The 13,918-nt window shown below is 42.7% G+C and overlaps 1 protein-coding gene across 4 annotated transcripts; it reads left to right on the top strand.

Annotated features, from left to right (window-relative positions):
* Positions 1–2,397: 2,397 nt before the first annotated feature.
* ldah (lipid droplet associated hydrolase) lies at positions 2,398–12,789 on the top strand. 4 transcript variants are annotated; one of them, XR_011645211.1, is made up of 7 exons: positions 2,398–2,454; positions 3,061–3,209; positions 6,357–6,491; positions 6,986–7,155; positions 10,399–10,611; positions 12,207–12,289; positions 12,507–12,594. XR_011645211.1 is itself a non-coding variant. In XM_034112098.2 (7 exons), exons 2-7 carry the CDS (start codon positions 3,071–3,073, stop codon positions 12,627–12,629), a joined length of 891 nt encoding a protein of 296 aa, XP_033967989.1. In that variant the 5' UTR covers positions 2,398–2,454; positions 3,061–3,070; the 3' UTR covers positions 12,630–12,789. The 4 variants fall into 4 exon arrangements, 2 of the variants coding, with proteins under 2 accessions (XP_033967989.1, XP_033967988.1); XR_011645210.1 differs by having other exon boundaries at positions 12,441–12,530; XM_034112098.2 differs by having other exon boundaries at positions 10,399–10,639; positions 12,507–12,789.
* The last annotated feature ends 1,129 nt before the right edge of the window (positions 12,790–13,918 follow it).

Here is a 13,918-nt window from a genome sequence, read left to right as displayed (position 1 = left end):
TGTTTTTCAGCTTGGGGAACACATTGAGGAGACGCAGTTTGGCATCGACAACCATTATTCCAACTTGTTGTCATTGGTTGTGTTTCTGAAAATAAGACTACACCACATTGCCAGACTCACCTCTCTTGACCTGCAGAAAGCGAGCACGAGAAAGAAGCTCTGCAAAACAGTCTTCTTTCAGGGCTTTTAGCTCATTTCAACTTTCATGAGCAACTTTGTGTAAATATGGTTTGGGGCGGGGTGGTGTCATGTTCTTGTGTATAACTTGAACATTTACATTTTTTATATAGATATAGATGTAGATTTTCATTTTTTCTGACATAGATATAGATATGAATTTTTACTGATATATAACTTCTGTCTATGTATAATGTATTATTGTTTCTTCATTTTTCAACTTATTAAAATAGCTGAGTAGTAGGCCTACACAATCTGCTTCTGCTTCTCTATCATATAGACCATTAGTGTTTTTTTATATGTGTGTGTGTGTGTATATTAGCCTATATTATATATCGTGTGTCTTTTGCAAAATACCTATCATACATAACATATAGGCTATCAAATACCAGAATATTCTATTGCTGTTAAGTCTACTATGAATATTAAAATACGCCGACATCATGTGTCCGGTATCATGCCTACATATATGACGTTTTCAGAAACCCCCCCCGTGAAAATCAGTTTTGTATTCGGCGAGTTATGATTGATTAAATGCGCAGACACTTCATTGCGCCTGCCAGACAGATTACACTGTGTGGAGCGGGTGACCGGTCCAAGATGGCGGCCCCACGGCTCGTCAGCGCCAATAGGCAGTAGCGGTCGATGCGGCGTCTACTCTTTATATGTCTATGGTTTGCCCCCCCATCGCGTTTCGTTTGCAGATCTACCCACCTTGGGACCATTTATCATTATCGTTTTCTGCGTTTCCATGTCGGCCTCGTGTGGCCGAACCGTCTATCTGATAGTGAACTGCAGCAGATACGACCGTTAAGTGTGCCCGGGGCTTAAGTGGTATGTTACTCAACCCAGATGACTCAAATTAAATGATGACTATTGTACTTCTACTCATATAATTGACAAGTTTAAACTTTTGTTTCAATGTCTGACCAATTAACCCCAATGTCATTGATATTATCAATGCAATCAAATAAGTGCTTAGCCTACTAAAGATAAATCTGGAACTATCAGGATTGTACACACCAGTGTGTACATCTGCAGCTGGAGGCTCCTGCTGTTGGCCTACTTCCTTAACGTTGCCAGTGTCAAGCTGTCTCTCATCCTCTGACTGACTAAAAGTCCCATGAAATAAATACATGTGTATTTATTTATATTTATTGCCTCATTTATTTATTTCAGAATTTATTTTGGCATATTTATTTATATATGTATTTATTTAATAATTTATTTTGACGTTTATTAGGATAGGTCTCATTGAGATTAAAAATCTCTTTTTCAAGAGAGTCCTGGCCCAAGAATGGTAACAGCACAGTTACAGACAATTGTACAGTGTTCACACAATCACAACACAGTCATACACCAAGTTTAGCCAAAGCATTTACAGACACAGCGGCCTTCTTCAAGGTCAGTTAAAGTTGCTTTGAGTGTGCTTAATGAGACCAGCTCTCTGAGTTTCAGCTCAGTTTGAAGCAGGTTCCAAGCTTGAGGGGCAGCGTAACTGAACGCCCTTTTCTCCAGTTCAGTACGGACCTTTGGTACAGTTAAAAGGAAACATTTATATTTATTTAATTTTGGCTGAAACGGTATTCCATACGTCCCCTCTTATTTGTAATTTCCTCGTTTGTTCTGGTCATCATCCCTTGTTTTAATTATGAATAGGGTTGTTTGCATCTGCATTCACCGATATCCAGCATTTCCTATTCATAATTTAATCCATGATACAATTATGGTGTTTTTTGAACACTGACAAGGCTTAATTATTTGTAATGTAGAACCTCTTACAGAAATATTGTTATTCAGATGTATTTTCACTCATTTTTAAAAGGATGATAAATAATTCGAAGGGCAGTATAACACTTAAGAGTTAATCACTTGATATGTGTCTTCACTCCTTAAAATGCACTGATCAGTGACGGATACACAGCAAGGGGGCGTGTCGTCCCACAGCGTCCAATCAGTGACGGATACACAGTAAGGGGCGTGTGGTGGTTCCTCGACTATCGCCTTCCAGAGATCGCTCCTCGCTTCTCGAATAAGACACTTGGGATGCGGCTTAAGACCCAGGGAAAGACGCGAGTTAGGTAAACGTGGATGCAAATACTTGAGATGCAGCTTTGGGATGCAGCTCATGATGCAGCTATGGAGCATTCCTTTGTAAACATGGGCTGTTCTAACTCCGCCAACTGATTGGACGGCCGACTTGTCTGTCAAACTGGCTCACGAGACTCGCGCCACTCGGCCCATTTTCTCATTCGCCACCGGAAGCTGCTGACAACTGTGAGTACCAACAAAAGCCATTCACGTTGTACGTTCATTTTAATACTTTAATAATTAAAATGCTTTAGGAGTGCTGCCCTGCCCTCTCTTTTATTTCCGATGTTTACTCCTGCTGGCTTCTCAAATCTTCCCAACCAAAGCCTTAAATAAAAAATGCCATTGATTATTAAGTGTTCATCTTCTCAATGTGTTGTTCCTTCCATTTGAAACTTGCGTACGCTGAAGATTTTGAAATGACATTACATTACATGTTACTTGTTAGACGCTTTTATCCAAAGCGACGTACATACTCAATACTGAGAGCAATCCCCACAGGAGCACTTTGGGGTGAAGTATCTTGCTCAGGGACACAACGACATACACGCCTGAAATGATCGAATTCTTGCTGTTGAGTTTTGCACATAACAGTCAGCACTTGCACTAAACAGTTTTAACCTTTGGCTACTATCACCTTTGAGCCTGGCTGTTAACCAGCTAGCATTATTATTAGCAGTTGTACAACATTATAAAATGTTTTGTGATTTGTTTACAGTTGCACTTGTTTATGAATACATCGTTTATGAATATTTTTGTTTTACAATTTGATAGATTTTGTTATTTCCTCAGGGCTGGTGCGATGGACAGAGTGGAGACAGAGCAGAGGGATGAACCACAGACAGACTTCATCTACTGTCACAGAGCCGTCACAGAGGTCCTGAAGTTTGGCTCCTGTCAGTTCAACTCTGGGCACAAAGTGCTCTTTCTCATCATTCCAGGTCAGTTTGACTAATCTATTGTATTCATAGGCGGCGCGTGAGGCTCAGGTTTGGGAAGACTAAATCACTTTTTTTTACCTGACGCTGCCCGCCCCCGGCGTCTATAGAAAAGAGATCAACTCAGTGAAAGCACCGCCTGCTGACCAATCAGAGCTCAGTGTGCGGAATGTAAAGCTATCAATTCATATTACAGTATAAAGGAAATACAGTTTAAACTGCCGTATGCAGAGAAGACGCCGACGTGTCGCACTTATCATTCATATCACACTGATATCACATCATCAATCAGATCATCGATCATATAATAATAATAACAATAATAGATTTATTTTGTTAGCGCTTTTACAGGTGCTCAAAGACGCTTTACAGATATAGTGAAGGGAAAAGAAAAGGAAGGAACAACAAATAAATATATAGTTAAAGTCAAATAATACAAAAACAATCACACATTAAAAGCCAGATTGAAGAGGTGAGTGTTTGTGAGTGTTTTGAAGGTGGTGAGGTCAGCAGTCTCTGATGGGTTGGGGGAGTGAGTTCCAGAGGGAGGGGGCAGCGACGGAGAAGGCTCTGTCCCCCCAGGTCCGGTGATTGGTGCGGGTGGGGTTGGATAGGAGGTTGGCTTCTGATGAGCGGAGGCAGCGGGAAGGGGCGTGGTGGTGCAGCAGGTCTGTGAGGTAGGGGGGGGGGGGGGCTGATTGTTGAGGGCTTTGTGAGTAATCAGGAGGACTTTGAAGTTGATTCTTTGACGGACGGGGAGCCAGTGGAGGTTCTGGAGGACGGGAGTGATGTGGTCTCGGGAGCGGGTGTGGGTGAGGAGGCGGGCAGCAGAGTTCTGGATATGTTGGAGTTTATTGATTAGGTTGGATGGTATGCCGTAGAGGATGCTATTGCAGTAGTCGAGTCGTGAAGTGATGAATGCATGAATCAGGGTTTCAGCAGCAGAGGAGGAGGAGAGTGATGGTGGAGACGGGCAATGTTTTTGAGGTGGAAAAAGGCGTCCTGGTGATGTGATTGATGTGGTGGTTGAATTTGAGCTGACTGTCGAAGATGACTCTGAGGTTGCTGATGTGAGGGGGGGGGGGGATAGAGTGTGGCTGTCAATGGTGAAGTTGAAATTCTGGATGTCTTTGATACAGCATGGGGGGCCGATGATGATGATGTCTGATTTGGCACTGTTCAGTTGGAGATAGTTAGTTTGCATCCATGCTTTTATTTCTGAGAGACAGTTGGTGAGAGTGGAGTGTTTTGTGGGGGTGATGGTTTTTGTTGAGATATAACGTTGGATGTCATCGGCGTAGCAGTGAAATTGAAGGTTGTGGCGACAAATTATTTTGCCAAGGGGGAGTATGTAGAGGATGAAGAGGAGGGGGCCAAGCACCAAACCCTGGGGGACGCCTTGGGACAGAGGAGCAGTGGAGGAGGTGCAGTTGTTGATGTTGATAAACTGATGTCTGTCGGTGAGGTAGGATTTCAGCAGGAGAGTGATGTTGTCAGTGATGTTGAGTGATGATTCGAGGAGGGACAGCAGGATGGTGTGGTTGATGGTGTCGAATGCTGCGGTGAGGTCGAGGAGGATGAGGATGTTCAGGTTGCCGGGGTCAGAGGAGAGGAGGAGGTCGTTTGTGATTTTCAGAAGAGCTGTTTCTGTGCTGTGTTTTGATCGGAAACCGGATTGAAATGGCTCAAAGAGGTCATTGGATCTGAGGTGGGATTTAAGTTGTGAGGCAACGACACGTTCAAGTATTTATGACAGAAAGGGGAGATGTGAGATGGGCCGGAAGTTGGACATGATGTCAGGAGTGAGTTCAGGTCTTTTGAGAATGGGTGTGACAGCAGCCAGTTTGAGAGAGGGGGGGGGGAACTGATGCAGATCTGAGGGAGGAGTTAATGATGGTGGCGATGAGTTGGGAGATGGCAGGGAGGCTCTCTGTAACAAATTTGGAGGGCATTGGGTCAAGTGTGCAGGTGGAGTTAATTCCAGTCATGAAGTCGGACAGTTGCATGGGGGTCACAGGGGAGAAGTGGGACAGGGGCTGTGAGGTGAAGGGGGGGGAGCCAGGAGGGGAGGTGGGGGGGTGCTGATGAGGGTGTCAGATTGCTGTAAATGTTGCTGATTTTGGTTTGGAAAAACGAGAGGAAGGAGTTGCACGGTTCGGTGGTGAATAATATCACAATATTTCATTATCTGAGTCAGCTGAGCCGTATCTGGCCGTGCAACACTTACATTGTCACATACTGTATGCAGACGTATTATTTTAAGCAACACATTAGGTTGACGAAACACTCAATTTAATTGTAATTAAACTCAGATCCACTCGTGTCTAACTCAAACATATCCAGGGTCTGTTAACTGGCTTCGTAGTACAGGGCACATAGCAGCGCTAATGTCAAAGACACAAACATTATACATTATCTTTTTATTTTACCAGGATGCAGTGACACAAATATTTGGGAAGGCTTAGCCTTCCCGCCCCTGACTGTATTCATTCACTTAAATACAATATTAAGAAAGACAGGTCTGGAGGTAGAGTGGCTGGCTTCTGTTGTGTAAGTGCTTAATGTTCCCCAAGGCTAGACACGCTATTAACTGCTATATAGATGCTCTCCATTTGCCATGTGTATGGTTCATACTTTAACCAATAAACAAAAAAGAGCACAAACACCAGCAGAATACATGTGTCAACTGGTCTGGGCAAATGAGACCGGGTGGGCAGTAGCTGACTTTGCAGGGACTTGGCTTGGCAACTGAATAGTCGCCAGTTCAAGTCCTGAACCAACAAGTACAGAGTGTGGACTGGACTAGTAGCTGCCGGAGAGTTGCCAGTATGCCTCCTGGCTAGGTAATGCATTGGCCTCTTTGAGCAAGGCCTCAACTGGTTCAAGGCACGATGGCAGCCCCCTTGCTCTGACACCTCTACATTGATGCATTTGTATTGGTTCATTACATTTTAACTCTGGGATTAATAAGGTATGTCTATATACATATTATTATGGTAACTTTATTTCATAACCACCTAAATTGCGTAAGGTAAAATGCATCTTTCTTGATGTAAAGTTTTTCGAAAGCTTAAGGTTTCATGGTTTGAGTTATTAAAAGTTTTGCACTTTGCAATGAAGAAATATGATCTTCTGCTGTTTTGTATTCAGGTAACCCAGGTGTAGTGGGCTTCTACAAAACCTTCATGCGGACCCTACACAGGAAGTTAGGATACCACCACCCAGTGTGGGCAGTGAGCCATGCCGGCCACTGTGTACCTCCAGACTCCATGGACATGGTAGAAGGTACAGATTACTCTTACATTCTTACGTTCTTGAATCTGATTGATCAGTTTGGACAGTCAGTGGTCTGCTCTTTCTCTATAGCAGATGGTTGCTAAGGAGGAAGCTGTGATCAAGGGACTAAGTGCAGTCATATCAATCCTCAGAAAGAAGTCCGGTCAATTAACGTCAGTGGTGGCTAAAACAATTATTTGTTTTACTCTGTCAGAAAACAGTGGAATACTTTTTCAATATTCATTCTTATATTTCTAGAGCACACAACTTTGAATTAATGATGGCTGAACTGTCCTCAGTCAAGGAAAAAAAGGGAGCAAGAGAAGGAAATAGGTTAAAAGACAGAGAGCTAGAGGACAGAGAAATCAGCAGAAGAAGACAGACAGGAAGTAAACACTTGAGGGAACAGCGGCAGAAGATAGACAGGAAGCAAACAAAAACATATAGTGCAACAGGAAAGATTCTGAGATAAACAAAGACATGTTACGACTTTTTGTATACAGATGCCTCCTCAGCAGCTGGGTATGATGTGTTTGGTCTAGACGGGCAGATTGAACACAAGCTGGCCTTCCTCAGGAGACATGTTCCCCGAGACACCCGCCTGGTCCTGCTGGGACACTCCATTGGCTGCTACATTATCTTGGACATGATGAAAAGGAATCCTGAACTCAATGTTAGTTACAATAGGGATGCACCACACATTGGCATTGGCCCTGTTAGTCTTTCATTTTTTTATTTAAATATGAACGAAAAGATCTGGTAATTTTGGTAAGGTTTAGAACACTGACTGAGAACGATCTGCCCTAACTTTAAAGTAAATCACGGTGCGCCTCCTCTCTATGACTTATAAAATAACAAGGCCCTTTGTTTACAAATAATTTAATGTCAATTGTATTTCTCATTGAATTATTGAAGCTTCTTGCCTGCTACTCTACAAAAAACACAAGGGACTTTATTTTAGATTTGATGGGAAAAACAATGTTATTCACCGATTACAGCCAACTAGTCAAAGCCATGGATCAGTTACAGAAACGTCAAGCTGGGGTTTGGGTTTCCATGACAACAGGACTCTGTTGACTTTGCTCATCGTTATAGTTAAGCCAAGCCAATTAAAGACAGAATTAAATCCAAGTTAGTGCCGGTTGCTAGACAGAGGAAAAAAGAGCTAGACCAGAGGTGCCCAGTACGTCGGTCGCGGTCAATGGGGGCAATGCTGGAAGATCGCGAGTCATTCATAAAAGAAAAAATCCAGCTCTGTTAAAATAGACAAAGCCGGTTTTGATCCCTCCTCCCTTGGCCTCCCTGCCACTTAATTCAGGAGTTTACTTGATTGACAGAAAAAGCGACCTATCGCTTTCCAGTCTGTTAACCCAGAATGCAAAGCGATACAAAATCAGTCAAGTGCCGGGAAAACTCAAATTAAGTTCAAGAGACAAACAACAAAATGAGTGCGGGACCGAGCCAGAAGCTACAGACAGACCACTTCCACCCAGAATGGGAGGAAGAATATTTTGTTGTGATGTCACATTCAAAGGTTATTTGCCTTATTTGTAAAGCAAGCGTCGCTCTGCCAAAGAAAGGTAACGTGGAGAGGCATTATCGGAGTGTTCACAAGGCATAGCAGCGACTTCCCTCCGAGTAGCAAGTTGAGAAAGAGAAAGGTATTATTGCTACACAAACATTATCTCGTAGTCTTAGTGTCGCCAACTCGTTTCTAATATGCAAAAAGACAAACAAATACGTCGTATGTGGTCGGTGTATTTTTGATCTTTCCAATCCAGACGAGATCTCTCTCCCGTCTGTGTGCGAGGGGGCGGGGCAGTTTACACACACGCAGCTGCTACATGCAGCAACACACGGCGGGGATGGCGGAGAGAAGCGCTCCAAGGTGTGGTTAAATGTTTCCCGTCTTGAGGTGGACAATGCTCGTTGCCAAGAGAGTTTAGCATGTGAGGGCGGTAACACGAGCAGTTTGTCTAAACATTTAGCAAAAGTGCTCCACATCCAGACGGAGGAATGCACCGGGTTCGACTGTCTTTCTAGTAGCTCTGTAGCCCCATCCACGAGTAACTTTTCCGGGTCAGGTGTATGCTAGCAGCAACACACGGAGTTAAAGGTGTCATGTCATGCTTTTCCGGTTATCGCCCGTCCCCTTGTGTGCTATGAAGGTTTTTATGCATGTAAACGGTCTGCAGAGTCAAAACCCTCAAAGTACACCATGTAGCGAGTACAACTCTAACACAGAAAATATCTCCCCAAAACGCCTCGTTGGAGATACGTCATTGTCCATTTGATTCTTCCGGGTACATCATGATGTCATGTCGTCCCCGGAACCAAATGGACCAATCCGTGGAGCCGTTACGTTACGTCCGCGGAGCCGTTACGTTAAGCCCCCGCTGATTGGTCCAAATTGACCAATCCACGGACTTCCTCACACACAGTGCAGGCAGCTCTGCTGATCTCTCCTCCCTGGCTGCAGGCTGATAACAGACAGTTGGGATCGCGGCGACATTCTCTCTGCAGACCCATTCTCACAGCGTTTATCAACCTTTTTCTTACTCAATATCAAGCCACACTTATTGTTTTTACTTCGGCTGTGACTTTGTGTGTGCTCAGGGTGAGTTTGGCTGTGTTTCGCTGTGTATCGCTAAACAAGGAAATCACACCTCCACGGAGCTTAGCGCGATTCACAACGTCCCGACCAATCGGAGCACACTGGGCTCACAGGGAGGGGGGGGGCAAGAGCTGCAGCGAGCCGTTTAGTGGAGAGAGTGAATACACATACTTTACAGAGATGCTGTATGCGAAACCAATGTGAGTTTGGAAAAGTGCACAGTATAAATCTATTCTAGTCGACCTCAACAATGGAACTATGATCAGTGGAAATGGCCATGACATGTGACCTTTAACACAATTATACAAACATGGGTTAATGATTAGAGGTAACAAAGTTACTCTTTATTTTGTTAAAGTTTCAGCTATTCTGTTCACAGTTCTGTCATCAGATTATTTAATACGATTTGTTAAAACATTGTTGTTTCTTTTGATGTGAAATATTATTTATTTAATTTAAATAAAAAGCAATGTTAATGTTGTAAACAATTTGTTAAGTTAATTTAATAATATATGTATTTTTGAATCAAGTATTCATCTTTATTGTCTTCATTGTTAGTTTCCACATGCCTAAAACAACCTCAAGCTAAATCTAAAAGTTGATGGCTAAATAAGAGCGTTTGAGAAATTGTGCGAATAGTCGATTAATCATTTAATTAATCGATAGATTAATCGATTATCAAATGAGTCGTTTGTTGCTGCCCTATTGTAGTTGTCCCATGTATAAATAAAACGTGTTATTCAGCATGGATTTTATTTTTGGTTGGTCGACCTCAGTGAGCTGGTCATTTCAAAAGTAGCTCACCAGCCAAAAAAGTGTGGGCACCCCTGAGCTAGACTAACTAGACTTCATAAATGAAGTAAGAATGGAGTCAGAATGAGGTCTGCAAAAACATCTGTCCCTTGTTCTACACACAGACACACATGCTCAGTTTGACCTTGTTTTTGTACAACACACACACACACACACACACACACACACACACACACACACACACACACACACACACACACACACACACACACACACACACACACACACACACACACACACACACACACACACACACACACACACACAACACACACACACACACACACACACACACACACACACACCTGCTGCATAAAATGGGCTGACACTGTGTACACCCTAGCTATTATATTATTTGTACTGATTATATACAATATACAGGGATTGTATGTATATATGTTTATATCTCTGTCCTTCTTTAACCTCAAATTATTTGTCTATTTTTATGTCCTGTTGTGCTCTTTGTAAGTGCTTTGTTTTTTGATGCAGATTCTTAAGTCCATCATGCTGTTTCCCACCATCGAGCGCATGGCTCAGACTCCTCAGGGGAAGGTCATGACCCCTGTGCTGTGTGGACTGCGTTACGTGGCCTACCTGCCTCTCTTCCTGCTCTCTCTGCTGCCTGAAGCCCTCAAAGCAGGCCTGATCCGACTGGCGTTAGGCGGCATCTGCTCTCTGGACCACACTGTAGTACAGCCGACTGTAGGTCTACTCAGCGGAGACTGTGCTGGTTTGTTACAATCGCTCTTTACTTTCATGATGCTCATCATGTCCATTCTTTGTTGAACATGTTACGGCCTAAGTTTTCTTTTTTCAACCTTCAAACACAAAAGCCATGCAAAGTCTATTGTGTCTGTGGGGAAGAAAACAGTCACTTCTGCACTTTGCCGAAGTGTTAGGGCCTTCGGGCCTCATTTATAAAACTTTGCGTAGGATTCACGTGAAAAGATGGCGTACGTAGGAACAAAGGAAGTGCTTACGCATTAAAACATTGCACACACACGTCCTACGCGGGTTTCCCTTTATGAATCACAATCAACCACAAATGAGGTGCAACTTGTGTGGGCTCCACGTAACGCCCATATTTGTCTATAAATAGTCAAAGAAACGCCCCGTATTAATATTAATTTCCACTGACTGAATGAAGACGAAAGCGTGATATCTTAGTTGTGTTGGAGTCGGTCACAAGTACATCATATTGTTTGGTGGATGCAGTATGAACATTACAAAGAGTGGCAGCATGTGGCCTCTAAAGGTTGGATCACATTTTGAACAGAATTATATAATATATAAAACCATGCACTCATATCTATACAACCTACAGAAATGCAAAACCTCGTCAATTAAAAAACGTTTCTGTTTACCGCATCATTTATGAGAATACATTTCAGAACATGAAGAGAATGTTGGTTGGTTTTCAATAACATATTCGTTTTTATTTATTTCTCCAAGTCATGTATTTGTGTGCACTTGATGGTATTCTGTTCACATGTCTCTCCTTTCATCCTTCTGCGAAAGGTGTCGCAGTTTCTAATCTCTCTTTTTTCTCATGTTTGTGCGTACGCATGGGTCAAAGTGTCAAACATTTTCCCGTCAAGTATGCTTTTTTACTTTAAGAAACATTGCTTCGAAATTAGCGTACGATCAAAAGATGGTGTACACCACGTTTATAAATGAGGCCACTGACCCAATCATTGTAAACAATTTTGCTAACGTCATGTTGCGTCCACATCGGACACGTTTATTATATATTATATAAACGTATGAAAAACTATTTCTGAATTTACTTTAGATGTTATGTAATGTTACAGTGAATACTTGTGTTTGTCGGCCCTCAACAAAAAGCAATGTGATGTGTCCATCATATTGCAGGAAATAAACAATTATGATATTTGTTTTTGTGCAGTAGGATAATTCGCACATATCAACACAACCAATTTTTGAAGCGTAAATGCAATCGCCAGAAGTAAAAAGCTATCGTTAGGCTATAAAAGAACGACAGCACGGTCACATGTCTGCGTATCACCAACGCTAAGCTAAAGGCAAAATCGTGTCAATCGGAATGGCGTTGAGTAGTTTATTTAGTCACTTGTTAACATCCCCCGATTTGATGAGACAAAGCCGCTTTGGATATTCACCAGAGCCCACTGCTCCTAGTACTAGGACGGGGGAACGCACCATAGTACTCAGCTTGAACTATGTTTAGCTTTGATTCCACCCACACCGTTGTCATTTAATAATTCTGCAGAAATAAGGCAATGACGAGGCATATCATGTGTTTTATTCCCTTTGTGTAGCCAATGCAATGTATATGGGCGGTCAGGAAATGAAGAAAGTATTGGAAAGAGACGACTTAACCATCAAGAAAAACCTAGGAAAGGTAAGAAAAAGCCTACACATACAGTGTAATCACATTTAGAGTCTGCATACTTTCTACTTAGTGAATATTTCATGACATAAAAAACAAAAGTTGCTCGAATTATCTGTTAAGGTTGTTTTTAGATGTCACTGTTTATCTGTTCCAATTTTAGCTGATATTTTATTATGGAGCGACCGACCACTGGTGCCCTGTTCAGTATTATCATGACATCAAGCAGGACTTTCCACACGGAGACTTCAGACTGTGTGAGAACGGGTTCCGCCACGCTTTCGTCCTCGATGCAGGACGAGAAGTTGCCCAAATGGTGTCTGAATGGATCAGTGTGGATTTTAGGACATGAGTTTCCTCTTCTATTCCTGTATACTCCTCCACATCCGTCTGACATGGACACCTGGGGACCAGGAACTTTTTATGAGCAGAGATAATGCAATGGATTTGACTATGCAAGCTTAGTGGCGAAGATACATTATATATTGAATTAAATACATATTATCAAATTATTGGCAGACTATGTTTCATAATTTTTTGGTATTCCTCTAAAATACCTTTTGATTTTGCATTTGTTTTCTTATATCAAACATAAGCAGATTGTAATTTAATCAGATTTAAAGGGAAGAAACATTTAAGCCCTTTCTCATTTCTAAAATGTTCTCCTCCTTGCCTCCTTGGTCCTTCGGGAGTGACCCAAAATCGATGTCAGCGCGCCATCTTGAAGGACATCTAATTTCTCTGAATTATATCCAGTCTCTGATAGTGTTATGTTATTATGTGAGTGCTCTGTTATGAAAGAGATTTCCCCCTCACTCATCATACCGGTGCCTGCCCGCATCTGTAGCTGTCTCATTATAACACATTGTGAATGAATTAAAAGTAAATATATAGACGGAGTGCTGCTGTGCCTCCTGTCATCATTAATGGACGTCTCTTTAAAATGACCGCTCAGATTTGTAATTTCTCTAAACGCCTGCTGCTTCCCACTCCTCTCTCCTCCGCTCGCATCTCCTGTGGGCGGGACTAACGGCCCGTCTACACAGCGGTGTGCGTTGAAGCTTGCCGGCGGGCGTGTCTGAAACTCGACCAACAACCAATCACATGAATCTCCCGCCCCTGACACACAAGCAGCGGTTTGATTGGCTAGAGCTTGTACTGGCATATGATTCGATTGGCTGACGCTTCTGCCGAGGCTTCAAAAGTTGAACATTGCTCAACTTTTGCAGCGAGCCACGCCAGCAAAGCTCTGCGTCGCTTCCCACAATGCAGTTCGGCGAAAAGTGACGTCACCCCATTCAAAGTGAATGGTGAAGCTTCCAACGCACGCCGCTGTGTGGACGGGCCGTCAGACGTGAGGCGAGGAGTTGAGGAGGGGGAAACTGCACACGGCATCATCACTTTTTTTAATAGGAAAATAAGCAAAAGCTTTCAAATTAAACAGCTGATAGTTTATTCATTGTAGGCATTGCTGTTATCCTTCTTTGTAAAGAAACATTTTATGAAATGGTATACGTGGTAATGAATGAGGCGCCTGATATAAATATACACTCCTTAACACAAACTCCAGAAGTTCCAGTGTGCCTTGAAGGAAGAAGCACCCCAGATCATGATGGAGCCTCCTCCACCGTGCCGCGTAGA

This window comes from Pseudochaenichthys georgianus, chromosome 22 (assembly GCF_902827115.2).
Source record: "Pseudochaenichthys georgianus chromosome 22, fPseGeo1.2, whole genome shotgun sequence".
Taxonomy (NCBI): domain Eukaryota; kingdom Metazoa; phylum Chordata; class Actinopteri; order Perciformes; family Channichthyidae; genus Pseudochaenichthys; species Pseudochaenichthys georgianus.
This window is presented reverse-complemented; position numbering and strand designations above follow the sequence as displayed.

Excerpts from the sequence above, each read along its gene's own strand:
- ldah (XM_034112097.2), top strand. The coding sequence starts at position 3,071 with ATGGACAGAGTGGAGACAGAGCAGAGGGATGAACCACAGACAGACTTC. Across the intron at positions 3,210-6,356 it reads GCTCTTTCTCATCATTCCAG|GTAACCCAGGTGTAGTGGGC; the intron begins GTCAGTTTGACT and ends TTTTGTATTCAG. Across the intron at positions 7,156-10,398 it reads AAAGGAATCCTGAACTCAAT|ATTCTTAAGTCCATCATGCT; the intron begins GTTAGTTACAAT and ends TTTTTGATGCAG.